The sequence below is a fragment of the Physella acuta genome, unplaced genomic scaffold (assembly GCF_028476545.2).
Source record: "Physella acuta isolate Inbredline_101_S28 unplaced genomic scaffold, ASM2847654v3 ptg000519l, whole genome shotgun sequence".
Classification (NCBI taxonomy): domain Eukaryota; kingdom Metazoa; phylum Mollusca; class Gastropoda; family Physidae; genus Physella; species Physella acuta.
This window is the reverse complement of record NW_026732038.1, coordinates 122183-142373: the sequence shown is the minus strand read 5'-3', so window position 1 is coordinate 142373 and position 20191 is coordinate 122183. Positions and strand designations below refer to the sequence as shown.

Genomic DNA, 20191 nt, shown 5'->3' with positions numbered 1-20191 from the left:
GGAAGAATTGCTATCAAATGTCACCAGATATAACAAGTTTTAAGAGAAATTCTAAATCAACTGAGAGAAGAGCAAAGAAGGTTAGAGGGTTAAATAACATTCAAGAGTAAAACTGATGGCAGCTATCTGTGATAAACATGCCGATAAATTATCTTAATATATACTGAACGGCTAACATATTTGATACAAAAATGACAAAGTACGCGTTTATGACAACCATGGATTTTTATAGGTCTACTTATTGCTGTTGTATGTTGGCTACTAAATATTCCAAACTAGCATAACCTAACTTCACTATGTTACTTTAGCACTAGAGCCCGTGAAACGAGCCTACATTTCAATGAGTGTTTACTACAACTGTGACACTAAGCAATTGATACCCTGAAGTTTATTGCACGCTGGCGCCAAATTTAACAGAAACTCTACACTCGAGCTGATGTCACAACAATACATTATCTGATATTCATGTGATCCGACAATGTTAAAAGAAGCTAGCGTTTTGAATGTCAACTATTTTTAACTGTCCAAAATGTCAAAACAACGCGGATATACTAGATAAAGATCATATTTACAACAAGGCGCAAGTGGCCTAGCATGTACAGAATATTCAATGCACGGTCAATGTTGGTTTTATAAAAATAATTTTACAACTTTTTTATCAAGTGGATGTAAACTAAATAGCTCTGTGTGGCTTAACCGCGTGTAAAAGACCCTTGTTTAAGCTACTATGATAGCTAACCTCTTTGTTAACGTTACCTGCATCAGTCCTCATTTCTTACTAATAGCTGTGTTTGACTGTGGTAAAATGTGCATGTATGTCTACAGTCTATCTTGTTGCCTTTATTTTTACCAGAAGCCAAGGGATTATAGTGGTCTGTCACCATGTCTGATACCCCCCTCCCCTTGCACTATTGTAGGGGAACTAGACACCCATAGCCAAGTGTTTTAAACTGAACAATGCTAGCCCTGTACCAAGGATGAGGAATCAATAACCCATTAACCATCTACACATGTTTGTTACAAACAGACGTAGGCCCAGCATACCACAACATTTTAATACTGGATTAAACAGACAACATCAGAATGAACGGGCAGGTGATCTTAATTAATTTATTAAAGTGATTGTAAGCGTTTACGAAACAAATATCCAACAAAGACGAGTGGTTTTAATCAGTTATTTAACCAAACAGTGTTCAAAATGCTGATCGCGAAGTATCTAAGTGGAAGGCGAGTGTATCTACAACATGAGTATTCGGCAGATCAAAAGTATTAGTGATGCTTAAAATACATCACCCTAATACAATGATTTAGAATCTATAGAGTGTAGTACATAATTCAAGAGGGCTGAGAATAGCTGATGAATAAGAATCTGTTTTCTGTTTTGAAGCTATAAATAGAAACAGGAAACGAACTCACGCCACTGTGTCTGCAGTGGTTGGTTCATACGTCCAGGTGCTGGTTTAGCTCGTGTACTAAACCAATTGTACTCGCGAGCAGGGGTATGCGAGGCGGAAGGAAATTTGATTGTGTGGGCGTGGGATGGGGGGGTGGGGGGCTAAAGAGCAGTGCTGCTTTGGCTTTAAGATAATGAGAAGTAAAATCACAAGGCTTGACCTTTAAACGCCATCTTCAGGTCTAACGGCGCGACGGGGTCAGCACCGAGCACTTCACAAATCAAGCTTGGAGGGCATGTTAATAAAGCACACAAGAAAATACTTCAGACAGCTTCGAGTGATCTCTGGTATCAAGTAGAAATAGCAGACAGATAAGCTGATACTAACAGTTGATGGAGTTGCTTATAAAGGGGAGGGGAGGGGGTGAAACAGACTTTCTACCGGCACTAAAAGTACACCTGCGCTAAAGCTGATTCCATTTCAATAAACTCCCACACGCGTACTACACAAAAAAATAGCCTCAAGGAAAGCCATCTACTATATGTTTAACCGTTCCCTCAATTTATTCTACATCTTTACTCACAAATCCTAATTAAACAGCACCAGAAAAAAATAATTAAAGTGCTGAGTCAGTAAAGTTATCTAAACGCACTAACAATAGTTACTCGGGCGAATTGTTCCTCGGCTTTAAACAACACCAACCAAAAAAGGCTTCGCTCTAGTGCTGACCCAATAGAATAGTTCTCCATGCTTCAGTAATCACCAGCTTGATGGCTACAGCCACCTGTAGCACCTGTCGTTAAGACATGTGGGAGCGCCTGGGAATGTTGACATACACTCAACAGGCATTTAGACACCGTATAGCATCAGGTGACTCACAAATATGGTCAAAACTGTGCAGGGGAATTAGCGTTACCATGCCAACATACGTGTATGTCTTATACATATTATACGTACAAGTTTCCACACAAGAGCATAAATAAAAACATAACCAAGAGCCTAATATTTACACATTCACAAATATTATGGTTATTTACTTCAGCTTTTTCTTCAAATAAAATTTCGTTTAAATTACTTACTACATTACTAGTACATTAGAGCGTTCTAAAATAAAACGCTAATATTGAAGAAAACTGATTTTTCAGCAAATTAGATACATACACCTAAAGTGTTAACTTAAAAAGTGTTAACTTAAAAGAATATTTCAATCTCCATTGTGCAGACTAGAGTATTTAGTAAAGTACGTGGAGGACTTTTTTTTTTTAAACGGCCGATCAGAAAGATTGTAAGGCTTTTAACTTGTGGTCTTGAAAACAAGATTAACAACCACTGTCATTTAGGGCTTCAATTATTTACCCGTGCCATTTCAGTCAACCTTTTTTTTTGAGCTTGTTTTTCATTCAGATGACATGTCAAGCTGAATGACCTACAACACACAATAAGACGTGCATTTGCAGGTCACGACTGCAGCTCACTAGCGTGTCAAACATGTATACCTAGACGGACGTGAACAATGCACTAGTTGCGAACAATGCTAAGCTCGTGTCTGTTAATGAACAAACGTTGTGTATTGATTTTGTTAGCAGCTTTGAGAAAAAACAAAACATGAGATATTCTAATGCTATATATGTTGAACCTGACGAAACGACCGAACAATACTAAATTAGCATAATGTAGACAATCTACTTAGCATACAAGTAATTTGACCATCTAAACAGGGTGCAAATATCAGTATAAACTATAACAAGGATATTGTTTTTAAAAAAATATAGTCAAGGTTATAATTACTTAACTTTTAAAAAATAAAATGACAATAAAAGTATGGATTTTTTTTTAACTGCAGAAATTAAGCCGTATTTTAAAATCCCCAGTGACCCAGGCAAAGCACATGTTGCCACAGATGTGAAATGTTTGGTCTACTTATCCAGCACGCTCCTATTTTCACTTTATAGCTCGGCTGTTTTAAACGCAGAGCTGGCAAGACTAATTACACATCAGAAACGGCTTCAATGGTATCAGTGGGGGCGACCACCACAAAAAGGTTGGGACCCATCGGCTTTGAGCTTGGTTTTATGTTAACTGTGACCTTCCCATAACCTCGGCATAGGTGGCCAATGGTTACGCTTCAGTGACCAGCAGTACTAGGTAGTAGAAAGGTGATTGTCCTAATAACAATAAAATGTCTTGACCTAAGTGTATTCACCCCTTGTACCAACCTACACAGCACTCATGCCTACCTGTGCCCGCCTCGAGATTGTGATAGTACGTTGATCGCAGTATCAACTACAACACTAGGACTGGTAGTGTTTATCAGTCTCAAAGTTCGATTTAGTTTAAAAACAGTTCAGAAAACCAGAGTTTCTTCCAGGCATCTCTTCGGGGGGGGGGGGGGGGGGGGGGGGGCGAAGCCCCCCCCCCCCCCCGAAAAATATTTACCGCCCCCCCCCCCCCGAACGAAATGAAATTTATATAATTTATATAGAAAATATATACTTTTAACAGTGTCCGCCCCCCCCCCCCCCCGAAGAAAGTCTACAGCCCCTCCGAAAATTTCAAGTGCCCCCCCCCCCGGAGAAAAAAGTCTGGAAGAAACACTGCAGAAAACCAACATTAAGTCAGTAGTGCTTATACTTGTCCTGGCCTTTTTAACAATATTTTCCAGCTAGCAAAGAAAAAAAATTCCACACTGACTTTACAACGAACTTGCTTACAAACAAAACAAAAATATAAGGCAAAACCCATTCCATGCCATGCCTTAAACAATCTTGCTTTCTAACAATAAAGAAACCACATAAAGAAAACTAACGGGGGAAAAGTGTTACCCACACCTTTGAGTTTAATAAAAAAAAAAAATTCTTATAAAGCATGTATCACCAAGCTGGATCACAGAGACCCTCCCGGAAGTTCGATTATTACACACGAAAGTTTCTTATATTGACTTTACAAACGATCAAAGCAAGAAGAAGAAAAGCAAGCAACTGTTCACGTTTTTCACCTCTACTTGAAGTGAGCTAAAACAAATAAAAACGCCATTCTACAAGAAGCAAGTATGTACCTGTTCTTCCGAGAGGCCTTCTTCATCCATCGTCTTTTCCAATCGACGGTACCTGAAACATACAAGTTCTAATGTAAAGTATGCACAACAAAGCTATTGTGGTCGGATTGTTGTGCACAGTTTTGGATGAGTAGAGTTTAGTAAACTCTTGTCATTTCTTCTGCATTTTCTAGAGATATATTTATCATAATGCGTTTTCCTAATTCGTATGAAAAGCGTCTTTTAAAAAGTGATGCCAATAGCATGATTTTTTCTCCTTTTGTTTAAATCAGATAACTTATTTGGAGTAAAAACACTGACAAATTCGGCCAGACATTTTTTGAACTGCATAACCTCGAGTTCCCCCCCCCCCCCTCTCCCCTCCCGTTTCCTTGTGCACGTGAATGTAAAGGTTGGTGTAAATTGTAACCAGGGGGTAGTAAAAAAAATCTTGACCTAGATACTTAAAAGCTGTTTTATTGGGATACTGTTAGCTTACAGGTAAATTGAAATATGACAAAATATGCAGTCAGTTGGTCCACTAACCTAGTACTTTAAACGCTGTACCAGTGTACCAGAAAGGTGGGGTGTTACGGGCCAGTTGTAGGTTAGTTTAGAATAGGTTAGAATAGTCTAGAACTAGGGGAGAGTGCCTGTGTGAGTGGAGTTCACCTTACTGTGTAGTTACCCTTGTGTGTTTATGTCTTGTAATCCCAAGGTCGAATGCGGGTATAAAAGGGCGAGTGAACGATTGTGGGGGGAGAGTCAGCGGGTTAGTAGCGGTTAGGGACGAGGGCTGTTCTGGTACGCTTGAATGCATTGAGACGAATAAAAGTAGTGAAGTTAAACACGAAGCGTTGTTATTGATTTGAAATGAACCCAGAACGTAACATGGGGCGTGTAAAAAAAAAACGTGTGGTGTAGGGTTACCGACAGGAGAACCTATGGAAACACTCCCTTATTGATGATGTCCGTTACATTGTAAGGATCGCTAACACATGTTGAGCACACGTGTATTTAAAATGCAGACCAATAAACTAGCGAATGTACAAATCCAAACCGAATTTTATGACAGTACTAGGCATTCTGCCTAGCTTCGCTTAGGTTTTCAAAAACATTTGATAATTTGAATACTAATTATTTGGTGATGGATGAGGCGTGGAGTTCTTAAATCTAAACAGTAATGCTAATTTTAGAGAAGATGTTGTATGTTGTTTAATATCCGCTTTCGAAAATACGCAATTTATAACTAAAACTAGAATACCCGTCATCCCTTGGATAACTGTGGGTTTCGGGGGTCATCCATCAAAAAACATCACGTCTGTCACTCAGAGGCATAGCGAGCCTTCCCGGCGCCCGGGGACAAACTTTTCGATTTTAACCCCCCCCCCCCCCCAAGATTTCGATTTTCAACCCCCCCCCCCCCTCAAACTTTTGATGTGCACCCCCTCCCCCCCCCCCACTCAAACGTTCGATTTGAACCCCCTCAACCTTTCAATTTATTTTTCCAAACCATTTTGGCGCCCCAACATACGTCACCCCGCCCCCCCCCCTTCACCTCCCCCCGCCTCCCCTTCCCCCCCCCCCGCCTCCCCCCCCCCCCCGCCTCCCCACCCGCCCCCCCCCCCTCCTCGCTACGCTACTGCAGTGTCACTTATCGTCACAAAAACAGAGCCCACATTCAAAAATATGTTTCTTATCTTTTAAAAACACCGAAAACACCGATTTCGGACTATCCCTTCATATACTGACGTCACATGTGACCTACTCAACTCTACTTCACCTGCCCAGTGTCCCGCCAAGTCTCAGACAACATGTTTTTATCGTTTAAAAAACGATTCCAGCCGAGCATGTCTCTGACCACACTATCCTTTCATATGGTTAGGACAAAGAAACAGATGAACTCTACTTCACCTGCCCTGTATCCTGCCAAGTTCAGATAGGCAACTTTATCATTAACATCTAAAAAAAAAAATTGAAAAAAAAATATCATTGACATATTGGTCTAGAACCTGTACCACTCGCATGAGAGCGGACTACGCTACAAACTTAGCTATTTACTCGTGACGTCACAAATGAATTTTTATACTATACTTTGATGCAACTTGATTTCGAGCGTCTAGTCTAGAAGTAGTAACTTTCAAATTAAATTTTATCTTAAATTAGCCAAACAAAGATTTATATAAAATAATTTAGGCCTGAAATAGATTCTAGATGTATTAAGGCCTGAAATAGATTCTAGATGTAGAATTTACATTAAGTCTAGATTTAGAATTTACATTGAGTTTAGTGATCTAGATCTAGGCTAGATTCATAAATTTCCTTCGACAGCTGATCTTTAGATCTAGAGAAATTTATTGTAAAACTAAATGAAAAAAGACAGTTGAAAATTGATATAAGTGTGGAACGTAATAAATACAGCAAACGGACGTATTGTTAAAGTTATGACCGACAGAAAATTAGATTTAGAACGCGTTAAACTTTGGAATGGGAACACAATTTTCTTCGATAGACGCCGCCATTTTATTGTACTAATTTAACTAAAGAGTCAACAAAAAACTCTGACGTCACTATCAAGGGACGTCACTATCCCCACAAAGTTTATTCAAAGTATTAACATTTTTAAAAAAATACGGTTAATTTAACAATGAATAAATCAATAAATTAATTAACGTCTTTTAATAAATTTGTGATTAACAGTCTGTCTGCATTAAAAAATTATTCTCTACCTACATACTATTTTACAGCGCTCCAGATAGAGCCGAACATATCAGGATACTTGATCAGGCAAACAAACAAAAAAACAAACAAACAAAAAAATAAATATTCAAACATGTAAACAAACTTGACTTTTAGTAGTATATAGATGGAAATAGAACTACAGAGGTTCCGTGAACAGCATATCTCACAATTTATATTACATTGACTTTTAAAATTAATTTTTTATTTAATTATGATACGTAGCTTAATTAACAACTTATTTTTTTTTAAACAAATGCTATACTTTGTCGTTTTCTGTTTCTGTTTAAAATAGTATACAATAATTTGACAAAAAAAATTATTTAAAAAGGTTACCTCCCTTGAAAATTAACCGAATGACGTATGTCAGTGTTTACTTTTTTTTTTAAACAGTTACTATGCTTATATAAGAAAATACGATATATAAACATATTTAACGTCTACAATGGCTTTTTCCGACGGGAATAAAGTTTTTTTGTTACCCTCCAGGGTCGGTCTACGACCTCAAATAATATTAAGGGGATCGATCGTCAATTTATTTATATATATCTCATATAAGGAGAATTTCACTCGCGGTCATCTTTTAGCACTGGTCGAGGGCTTTGAGTCTGACCAACAGTTTTTCCATACGGCCTAGTCATCTATAGAAGTGTATGCAAAACATTAGCATGATGTACAGAGGTTAAGTAACGTAAAAATTGTGTTGAAATTACCCTGTTTTTCCCATAAAATACAAAGATTATATAGGGAAATACGACTGGTCAGTTTTGACCCCTTTACGAAGTTTTCCCAGATATGCCGAGTTTTTTGTGACACCCCAAGGCGTTCTCCTACCACCTCACAAAATATCAAGGGGGGTCGTCGGAGGAAAAAGTTTTTCGTAATAGAGCTCATATAAAGAGAATTTCACTCGCGGTCACTTTTTAGCCCTCCTCGAGGGCTTTGAGTGAAACCGACAGTTTTCCCTAAAGGTCAAGCCATTTACCTAAGAGTATGCAAAAAATTAGCCAGATATACTGAGTTTAAGTACCCTAAAGTCTGCGTTGAAATGACCCTATGTTTTTCCCATAAAATACAAAGATTATATAGGGAAATACAACTGGTCAGTTTTGACCCCTTTACGAAGTTTTCCCAGATATGCCGAGTTTTTTGTGACACCCCAAGGCGTTCTCCTACCACCTAACAAAATATCAAGGGGGGTCGTCGGAGGAAAAAATTGTTCGTAATATAGCTCATATAAAGAGAATTTCACTCGCGGTCACTTTTTAGCCCTCGTCGAGGGCTTTGAGTAAAACCGACAGTTTTCCCTAAAGGTCAAGCCATTTACCTAAGAGTATGCAAAAAATTAGCCAGATATACTGAGTTTAAGTACCCTAAAGTCTGCGTTGAAATGACCCTATGTTTTTCCCATAAAATACAAAGATTATATAGGGAAATACGACTGGTCAGTTTTGACCCCTTTACGAAGTTTTCCCAGATATGCCAAGTTTTTTGTGACACCCCCAGGCATTCTCCTACCACCTTACAAAATTTCAAGGGGGGTCGTCGGAGGAAATTTTTTTTCGTAATAGAGCTCATATAAAGAGAATTTCACTTGCGGTCACTTTTTAGCCCTCGTCGAGGGCTCTGAGTAAAACCGACAGTTTTCCCTAAAGGTCAAGCCATTTACCTAAGAGCATGCAAAAATGTAGCCAGAAGTAAAGAGGGTAAGTGCCCTAAAATCCGTTTTGAAATGACCCTCTGTTTTTCCCATAAAATACAAAGATTATATAGGGAAATACGACTGGTCAGTTTTGACCCATTTCCCGATTTTTCCCGGACATGGCGAGTTTTTTGTGACACCCCAAGTCGTTCTCCTACCACCTCACAAAATTTCAAGGGGGGTCGTCGGAGGAAAAAAATTTTCGTAATAGAGCTCATATACAGAGAATTTCACTCGCGGTCCTTTTTTTAGCCCTCGTCGAGGGCTTTGAGTGAAACCGACAGTTTTCCCTAAAGGTCAAGCCATTTACCTAAGAGCATGCAAAAATGTAGCCAGAAGTAAAGAGGGTAAGTGCCCTAAAATCCGTTTTGAAATGACCCTCTGTTTTTCCCATAAAATACAAAGATTATATAGGGAAATACGACTGGTCAGTTTTGACCCATTTCCCGATTTTTCCCGGACATGGCGAGTTTTTTGTGACACCCCAAGTCGTTCTCCTACCACCTCACAAAATTTCAAGGGGGGTCGTCGGAGGAAAAAATTTTTCGTAATAGAGCTCATATAAAGAGAATTTCACTCGCGGTCACTTTTTAGCCCTCGTCGAGGGCTTTGAGTAAAACCGACAGTTTTCCCTAAAGGTCAAGCCATTTACCTAAGAGCATGCAAAAATGTAGCCAGAAGTAAAGAGGGTAAGTGCCCTAAAATCCGTTTTGAAATGACCCTCTGTTTTTCCCATAAAATACAAAGATTATATAGGGAAATACGACTGGTCAGTTTTGACCCATTTCCCGATTTTTCCCGGACATGGCGAGTTTTTTGTGACACCCCAAGTCGTTCTCCTACCACCTCACAAAATATCAAGGGGGGTCGTCGGAGGAAATTTTTTTTCGTAATAGAGCTCATATAAAGAGAATTTCACTCGCGGTCACATTTTAGCCCTCGTCGAGGGCTTTGAGTGAAACCGACAGTTTTCCCTAAAGGTCAAGCCATTGTCCTAAGAGTATGCAAAAATTTAGCCAGATATACTGAGTTTAAGTACCCTAAAGCCTGCGTTGAAATGACCCTCTGTTTTTCAAATAAAATACAAAGATTATATAGGGAAATACAACTGGTCAGTTTTGACCGCTTTACGAAGTTTTCCCAGATATGCCGAGTTTTTTGTGACACCCCAAGGCGTTCTCCTACCACCTCACAAAATATCAAGGGGGGTCGTCGGAGGAATTTTTTTTTCGTAATAGAGCTCATATAAAGAGAATTTCACTCGCGGTCACATTTTAGCCCTCGTCGAGGGCTTTGAGTGAAACCGACAGTTTTCCCTAAAGGTCAAGCCATTGACCTAAGAGTATGCAAAAAAATAGCCAGATATACTGAGTTTAAGTACCCTAAAGCCTGCGTTGAAATGACCCTCTGTTTTTCCAATAAAATACAAAGATTATATAGGGAAATACAACTGGTCAGTTTTGACCCACTTCCCGATTTTTCCGAGATATGCCGAGTTTTTTTTGACACCCCAAGGCGTTCTCCTACCACCTCACAAAATATCAAGGGGGGTCGTCGGAGGAAATTTTTTTTCGTAATAGAGCTCATATAAAGAGAATTTCACTCGCGGTCACTTTTTAGCCCTCGTCGAGGGCTTTGAGTGAAACTGACAGGTCAGCCGTACGGCCAAGCCATTTACCTATAAACATGCCGAAAATTAGCGAGATGTAAAGAGGGTAAGTGCCCTAAAATCCGTTTTGAAATGACCCTCTGTTTTTCCCATAAAATACAAAGATTATATAGGGAAATACGACTGGTCAGTTTTGACCCACTTCCCGATTTTTCCGAGATATGCCGAGTTTTTTGTGACACCCCAAGGCGTTCTCCTACCACCTCACAAAATATCAAGGGGGGTCGTCGGAGGAAAAAGTTTTTCGTAATAGAGCTCATATAAAGAGAATTTCACTCGCGGTCACTTTTTAGCCCTCCTCGAGGGCTTTGAGTGAAACCGACAGTTTTCCCTAAAGGTCAAGCCATTTACCTAAGAGCATGCAAAAATGTAGCCAGAAGTAAAGAGGGTAAGTGCCCTAAAATCCGTTTTGAAATGACCCTCTGTTTTTCCCATAAAATACAAAGATTATATAGGGAAATACGACTGGTCAGTTTTGACCCATTTCCCGATTTTTCCCGGACATGGCGAGTTTTTTGTGACACCCCAAGTCGTTCTCCTACCACCTCACAAAATATCAAGGGGGGTCGTCGGAGGAAATTTTTTTTCGTAATAGAGCTCATATAAAGAGAATTTCACTCGCGGTCACATTTTAGCCCTCGTCGAGGGCTTTGAGTGAAACCGACAGTTTTCCCTAAAGGTCAAGCCATTGTCCTAAGAGTATGCAAAAATTTAGCCAGATATACTGAGTTTAAGTACCCTAAAGCCTGCGTTGAAATGACCCTCTGTTTTTCAAATAAAATACAAAGATTATATAGGGAAATACAACTGGTCAGTTTTGACCGCTTTACGAAGTTTTCCCAGATATGCCGAGTTTTTTGTGACACCCCAAGGCGTTCTCCTACCACCTCACAAAATATCAAGGGGGGTCGTCGGAGGAATTTTTTTTTCGTAATAGAGCTCATATAAAGAGAATTTCACTCGCGGTCACATTTTAGCCCTCGTCGAGGGCTTTGAGTGAAACCGACAGTTTTCCCTAAAGGTCAAGCCATTGACCTAAGAGTATGCAAAAAAATAGCCAGATATACTGAGTTTAAGTACCCTAAAGCCTGCGTTGAAATGACCCTCTGTTTTTCCAATAAAATACAAAGATTATATAGGGAAATACAACTGGTCAGTTTTGACCCACTTCCCGATTTTTCCGAGATATGCCGAGTTTTTTTTGACACCCCAAGGCGTTCTCCTACCACCTCACAAAATATCAAGGGGGGTCGTCGGAGGAAATTTTTTTTCGTAATAGAGCTCATATAAAGAGAATTTCACTCGCGGTCACTTTTTAGCCCTCGTCGAGGGCTTTGAGTGAAACTGACAGGTCAGCCGTACGGCCAAGCCATTTACCTATAAACATGCCGAAAATTAGCGAGATGTAAAGAGGGTAAGTGCCCTAAAATCCGTTTTGAAATGACCCTCTGTTTTTCCCATAAAATACAAAGATTATATAGGGAAATACGACTGGTCAGTTTTGACCCATTTCCCGATTTTTCCCGGACATGGCGAGTTTTTTGTGACACCCCAAGTCGTTCTCCTACCACCTCACAAAATTTCAAGGGGGGTCGTCGGAGGAAAAAAATTTTCGTAATAGAGCTCATATACAGAGAATTTCACTCGCGGTCCTTTTTTTAGCCCTCGTCGAGGGCTTTGAGTGAAACCGACAGTTTTCCCTAAAGGTCAAGCCATTTACCTAAGAGCATGCAAAAATGTAGCCAGAAGTAAAGAGGGTAAGTGCCCTAAAATCCGTTTTGAAATGACCCTCTGTTTTTCCCATAAAATACAAAGATTATATAGGGAAATACGACTGGTCAGTTTTGACCCATTTCCCGATTTTTCCCGGACATGGCGAGTTTTTTGTGACACCCCAAGTCGTTCTCCTACCACCTCACAAAATTTCAAGGGGGGTCGTCGGAGGAAAAAAATTTTCGTAATAGAGCTCATATACAGAGAATTTCACTCGCGGTCCTTTTTTTAGCCCTCGTCGAGGGCTTTGAGTGAAACCGACAGTTTTCCCTAAAGGTCAAGCCATTTACCTAAGAGCATGCAAAAATGTAGCCAGAAGTAAAGAGGGTAAGTGCCCTAAAATCCGTTTTGAAATGACCCTCTGTTTTTCCCATAAAATACAAAGATTATATAGGGAAATACGACTGGTCAGTTTTGACCCATTTCCCGATTTTTCCCGGACATGGCGAGTTTTTTGTGACACCCCAAGTCGTTCTCCTACCACCTCACAAAATTTCAAGGGGGGTCGTCGGAGGAAAAAATTTTTCGTAATAGAGCTCATATAAAGAGAATTTCACTCGCGGTCACTTTTTAGCCCTCGTCGAGGGCTTTGAGTAAAACCGACAGTTTTCCCTAAAGGTCAAGCCATTTACCTAAGAGCATGCAAAAATGTAGCCAGAAGTAAAGAGGGTAAGTGCCCTAAAATCCGTTTTGAAATGACCCTCTGTTTTTCCCATAAAATACAAAGATTATATAGGGAAATACGACTGGTCAGTTTTGACCCATTTCCCGATTTTTCCCGGACATGGCGAGTTTTTTGTGACACCCCAAGTCGTTCTCCTACCACCTCACAAAATATCAAGGGGGGTCGTCGGAGGAAATTTTTTTTCGTAATAGAGCTCATATAAAGAGAATTTCACTCGCGGTCACATTTTAGCCCTCGTCGAGGGCTTTGAGTGAAACCGACAGTTTTCCCTAAAGGTCAAGCCATTGTCCTAAGAGTATGCAAAAATTTAGCCAGATATACTGAGTTTAAGTACCCTAAAGCCTGCGTTGAAATGACCCTCTGTTTTTCAAATAAAATACAAAGATTATATAGGGAAATACAACTGGTCAGTTTTGACCGCTTTACGAAGTTTTCCCAGATATGCCGAGTTTTTTGTGACACCCCAAGGCGTTCTCCTACCACCTCACAAAATATCAAGGGGGGTCGTCGGAGGAATTTTTTTTTCGTAATAGAGCTCATATAAAGAGAATTTCACTCGCGGTCACATTTTAGCCCTCGTCGAGGGCTTTGAGTGAAACCGACAGTTTTCCCTAAAGGTCAAGCCATTGACCTAAGAGTATGCAAAAAAATAGCCAGATATACTGAGTTTAAGTACCCTAAAGCCTGCGTTGAAATGACCCTCTGTTTTTCCAATAAAATACAAAGATTATATAGGGAAATACAACTGGTCAGTTTTGACCCACTTCCCGATTTTTCCGAGATATGCCGAGTTTTTTTTGACACCCCAAGGCGTTCTCCTACCACCTCACAAAATATCAAGGGGGGTCGTCGGAGGAATTTTTTTTTCGTAATAGAGCTCATATAAAGAGAATTTCACTCGCGGTCACTTTTTAGCCCTCGTCGAGGGCTTTGAGTGAAACTGACAGGTCAGCCGTACGGCCAAGCCATTTACCTATAAACATGCCGAAAATTAGCGAGATGTAAAGAGGGTAAGTGCCCTAAAATCCGTTTTGAAATGACCCTCTGTTTTTCCCATAAAATACAAAGATTATATAGGGAAATACGACTGGTCAGTTTTGACCCACTTCCCGATTTTTCCGAGATATGCCGAGTTTTTTGTGACACCCCAAGGCGTTCTCCTACCACCTCACAAAATATCAAGGGGGGTCGTCGGAGGAAAAAGTTTTTCGTAATAGAGCTCATATAAAGAGAATTTCACTCGCGGTCACTTTTTAGCCCTCCTCGAGGGCTTTGAGTGAAACCGACAGTTTTCCCTAAAGGTCAAGCCATTTACCTAAGAGCATGCAAAAATGTAGCCAGAAGTAAAGAGGGTAAGTGCCCTAAAATCCGTTTTGAAATGACCCTCTGTTTTTCCCATAAAATACAAAGATTATATAGGGAAATACGACTGGTCAGTTTTGACCCATTTCCCGATTTTTCCCGGACATGGCGAGTTGTTTGTGACACCCCAAGTCGTTCTCCTACCACCTCACAAAATATCAAGGGGGGTCGTCGGAGGAAATTTTTTTTCGTAATAGAGCTCATATAAAGAGAATTTCACTCGCGGTCACATTTTAGCCCTCGTCGAGGGCTTTGAGTGAAACCGACAGTTTTCCCTAAAGGTCAAGCCATTGTCCTAAGAGTATGCAAAAATTTAGCCAGATATACTGAGTTTAAGTACCCTAAAGCCTGCGTTGAAATGACCCTCTGTTTTTCAAATAAAATACAAAGATTATATAGGGAAATACAACTGGTCAGTTTTGACCGCTTTACGAAGTTTTCCCAGATATGCCGAGTTTTTTGTGACACCCCAAGGCGTTCTCCTACCACCTCACAAAATATCAAGGGGGGTCGTCGGAGGAATTTTTTTTTCGTAATAGAGCTCATATAAAGAGAATTTCACTCGCGGTCACATTTTAGCCCTCGTCGAGGGCTTTGAGTGAAACCGACAGTTTTCCCTAAAGGTCAAGCCATTGACCTAAGAGTATGCAAAAAAATAGCCAGATATACTGAGTTTAAGTACCCTAAAGCCTGCGTTGAAATGACCCTCTGTTTTTCCAATAAAATACAAAGATTATATAGGGAAATACAACTGGTCAGTTTTGACCCACTTCCCGATTTTTCCGAGATATGCCGAGTTTTTTTTGACACCCCAAGGCGTTCTCCTACCACCTCACAAAATATCAAGGGGGGTCGTCGGAGGAAATTTTTTTTCGTAATAGAGCTCATATAAAGAGAATTTCACTCGCGGTCACTTTTTAGCCCTCGTCGAGGGCTTTGAGTGAAACTGACAGGTCAGCCGTACGGCCAAGCCATTTACCTATAAACATGCCGAAAATTAGCGAGATGTAAAGAGGGTAAGTGCCCTAAAATCCGTTTTGAAATGACCCTCTGTTTTTCCCATAAAATACAAAGATTATATAGGGAAATACGACTGGTCAGTTATGACCCACTTCCCGATTTTTCCGAGATATGCCGAGTTTTTTTGTGACACCCCTAGGCGTTCTCCTACCACCTCACAAAATTTCAAGGGGGGTCGTCGGAGGAAATTTTTTTTCGTAATATAGCCCATATAAGGCGCCGGTCAGTCGAGGTCAGTTTTGACCCCCTCTCCGTATATTTTTCGGCCAACCGTCACCGGCCCTCGTGTTCTATCGCCCGAAGGCACAATCGTGCCAAATTTGACGCGCCTGCGGCGCCGGGAAGTGCCCTATCGGGCACTTGACCACTTTGCTTTATATATATAGATCTGTAACAATTACATTAAATATAAAAATATTATGCACACTAACTCATTCAAATACACACACACCCCAGAAAAATATGCTCTATAGCCTACATACTTCAACGACATAGGCAATCTATGGACAAGTATAGTAATTCAATTCATCGATATACCTAAAGAAAATAATGGGGGGGGGGGGGGGGTTAATCCTACACCACCAACAGTTTGGTGGACTGGTGGCCTAATTAAACAACCGAAACAGTAGCTGTACAATGTGTAGTGTTTTGACTACAATGCTCTATTGTTTACATGAAACACTACAAGTGGACATTTTTAAGCCTAGAGGAAACCCTTGAACCTAACAAATACGACTGGTGTTATCGATTAGTGTTTTATTTTGGGGGTGGGGGTGGGGGTGGAGGGAGGTTACACCATGGGGAAAATGTTTTCAAGGACGCGATCCAAAGCCAGGGCGGGCCCAGTAGAAGTTGAAACCAAATAGACAAACATTTACAGTGCTATCAGAGGCGAACCTACAAACCGCCACCTCCGGCGTGCGTCTTCCCACCGTATCAACACCAGCTCAGCTCGCTACAAAGTGCTACATCCGATAGGGAGAGTTTTCTACACACAGCTAAATCGCTTGTTTTTCTTTTCGGTCGCCTGTTGTTTTACTCCGTGTTGATTTGTAAGCTTTTTATCCCCTTCGTTAATACTGTTTTAATTTGCAATTTAAATTGCTAAGTATTTTGTAAACTTCTAAAAAGTTGCCACCTGAAGAAAATGCAGCGCTGAGTTATGGTCACACAAGCTTCACTTGACAAAGCCTCAGCTCAACACACTACTGTGTTCACTTGAGTAACACAACTGTACAGTGTTTAAATACTGAGCAACTTGAGTTTTAACAAAGCGTTAGTAGATCAGTCAAGTCAACTAGTGTGCCTGAACTAAAGCAACCCTGATAAGTTAAAATAGATTAATTTAAAATACAATACATACCTGCTCTCTCTTTCATCGTTCTGTGAAACGAGGTTACTGTAGTAATTTTCCAACGTGACTTTTGCCTTGGTCACCTTGTCTATCGTGTGATTGCTGATTTGTATACTTTCTCCCACTGTGGCCATTTTGGAGCGGCGACTCTGAAGAAAATATACAAGGGTTTTGTTAGTAATATATGTATCTTGTGGAAGTAAGCTTTTAGCTACAAAAAAAAAAGAGTAAACAGTAATGATTAAAACTACAGTGGCTTACTAGTTTTCTAAACCATCGACAACTCTGAGCACACAACGGAAACATGTCACACTATAAAATCAACCAAGAAAACAGAGGTAAACAACTCAACATAACCCTAGCCAAACACCGTTCAGAGCACAGAAATGAATCACCATATACAATCGCTAGAGAACACCAGCTGTGTACATCAGTATGGCCACATCAAACTTATTCACCAAGCAGATATCCACGTCTAGAAAGAAAACGAAATGAGCACACAACCTATCACAACTATAAATAAAAACATTACCCCTCCCATGTTTGTGAAGCTATCCGATGTATCCAATAAGTTGATTCTTATCCATCAACAAACAGGGTCAGTAACTCGAGTAAAAAGCGCGTGTGCACACCTCTACATTATGTATGCAATAACTGGGAATAATAAATACGATGGCGCAGATCACCTGACTCACACACAAGCAGTTATCGGCCCTGTGGCTTGCTGTTATTGCCACAGGTTTAGTCACTCTCCATTTCATTACACGCTTCATTCATGTTACACCAAGCCATGAACTATATTCAGTGATCGAACACGCGTGTTCTGCTCGTACACATGTTAAGTATATTTACGTCTAAATATAACTTAAACAAAAAAAAAATGCCGACGTCACTTTTACACATTGTGTGCAGAAAGTTACAGGTAAAAAAAGAAGAAATACGATTTACATCTGTTAATTAATGCTGAAACAGATCTCTAGTATAGTGTAAGTCCATACATCTACACATTACTACGTGGAATGTTTACCATTTAAACAAACCGTGTATGATTAGAGCTGTTAAGACGTAGTGGAGCTAGATTTGTCACAAAAACCAACCATGCCGACGACACACTAACTTAAATGCGCTCTCTCAACTGTTTGAATGACAGCGAAGGGCGAGTTCAAGATTATTTGTGAATATTAGATTAACAGGCTTAACATTTATAAGATGCACACCTTTAGAGTGGATTAAACTACGTAAAAATGTGTAGGTATTTAGAATAGATACTCGCTGAGCTGTCAAATATAGCCTTGTCGATGCGGTTAACGCACGGGGGGGGGGGGGGGTATTGGAGGTCTAATGTGTTTTACACATGACATAAATTCTAATATCTAGAATGCGGAAACTAAAATACGATACATATTTAAATACTACTATTGAGTTTTTTTTTTAATTTAAAATATGGGCCTACAATGGGACACTAGTTATTTACCTGATAACAACCAAATTTGGTCAATGTGATGATGTGTATATGTTGAACTAACTCATTATAATAGGAACATGCTAATGCCACAGGCTAGCATAGGTATAGGTGGCAACTTAGCAAAATAATAAATGAAATACCTGAGCGTAGCGGATCAATCAATTTTCTTTTCACCTTAGTTGATTAGGATTCGTCTTAGCATGAGCATCAGCCCCGGGCAAGGGTTTGCTAGCAAACAACAACGCTAGTCCCATGTCATGCTCTGACCGACTCGGCCCTTCGATCATACCGTTGTAACAACATTTTCCCCCCCAAACAAATGCAAGGTCGTTTGTTTTTCGTCCTCCCACTTCCCGTGCAAGAAGGAATATTGTTGACACACCAGGTGATTGACAACGTACAAAGACGGTCCAGCTTCTGGGGTTTATCCGCGTGTCGCTTCTAGCATAAAGAACCGCCATTTAACACAAAAAAGCTTTATCTAAATGGGGTGACCGATACTAATATGTAAGATAAACCGAAGATATTTTAACTTTAATTACATTTTCGAGGGGGGGGGGGGGGCTTAGACACCCCCCCCCCCCGAACGAAATGAAATTTATATACATTATATTGAAAATATATACTTCAACATTGTCTGCCCCCCCCCCCCCGAGAAAAAGTCTGGAAGAAACACTGTATAATATGTAACGTAATATAATAGGAACAGTGAATAAAGTAAGATATGAATGGATGGAAAACTTTTAAAAAATTAAATATTCACTGCAAAGGAATAACGATTCATATGATGAATATTAATTACAGTCTTATAAACGTAGACATGCTAAAAAAAAAATTCAATACACAACATCAGAAAAGTAGGTTATCTCACAGCACAATCGATACAATAAACCATCGGCTGTGATTGACTAAGGGAGTTATCTGCATAAGGTCACAGTTGTCCATGAGCCTACTGCTGTGTATAGGTAGGTTTTAATTCTTATTTCATGCTAACGTGATTGTGTATTGAACAATAACAGTCATCGAGTTAAAGAAACCATATTCATTTGACACTTTATTTGATGTGAGCCTAATCGTATGTTCATGTGTGATGAAAATGACATCAAAATAAAAATAAAACAGCACTAACGCAAACGATGATGTATTATAGAGATTAGGGACTTAAAAAGTGCGTCATAAGAGTTCGACAGAAAGATATGGCACGAATAATACTTTATCAACTGTTTACAGAAGCAAAAATTGGAAACCAATGAAGTTTGTATTAAAAGTGTATGGTATAGGGAACACGGTGGGGTGGTGGTGAGAATCAGTCTTTCATCAAGTGACAGTTCTTTTATGCGCAGAACGTCGCCCTAGCTTGGCCCCGCGTCTGGGTCGGGTAATCGCCGTGACAATGTCTGTTACTGGATCAGTTTCCCCTGGCATAAAGGTCAGGTCAGGACACTGGTTCTTCGCACTACAGTACACAAGTAGGATACGAGTGCTGTGGTCGGAAAGTTTATACCGACTGTACCGCACAATGTGCTCTGATGCACTCACTTTTAAATATATATTTCAACAATTGTTCGCTCAATTCAGTGAAACGGTTACAAGTACTTATTAAGAAAAACTACAATTGAAAAGGATTTAGAAATACACAATACATAGAGGCCCAGAACTTTAAAAAATATACGACTGTTTTTAAAAATATGATTCTAATCTTAAAATAGCTATTATGTAAGTGTGTCATTCCTAGAGGTCAAAACCCATCTAAATATAGTTAACAGATTGTAGCGTATCAGGATGGTGCTATAAATAAAATGGGTTAATGATACTGTAAATGTTAATATGATATGTTTTAGTGTGTGCTACAGCCAAAAGGTCACATTTTATGCAATAGATTTCTCCTAACTTTGAAAAGAATCAAATCACCAAATAATAGTAATGTCAGTGTCAACAGCCTATTTAAGATGTCAATGACATTTATAGCCTCCTCACTGCTGGTTACAGAAAAA

The 20191-nt window shown here is 39.8% G+C and overlaps 1 protein-coding gene across 5 annotated transcripts in view; it reads right to left on the bottom strand.

Moving 5' to 3' along the window:
• Positions 1–20191, bottom strand: part of LOC131945032 (serine/threonine-protein kinase tricornered) — a 47596-nt gene that overhangs the window by 16822 nt on the left and 10583 nt on the right. For 3 of the 5 annotated variants that reach the window (XM_059306009.1, XM_059306007.1, XM_059306005.1), the window contains exons 2-3: positions 16742–16881; positions 4450–4501 (exon numbers count right to left, since the gene is read on the bottom strand). In XM_059306009.1, the coding sequence (XP_059161992.1) occupies positions 4450–4501; positions 16742–16866 (177 nt within the window). In that variant the 5' untranslated portion in view covers positions 16867–16881. Of the gene's footprint in view, positions 1–4449; positions 4502–16741; positions 16882–16993; positions 17054–17264; positions 17431–20191 lie in introns of those variants that run through there. The other 2 variants (XM_059306008.1, XM_059306006.1) reach the window with 2 other exon arrangements.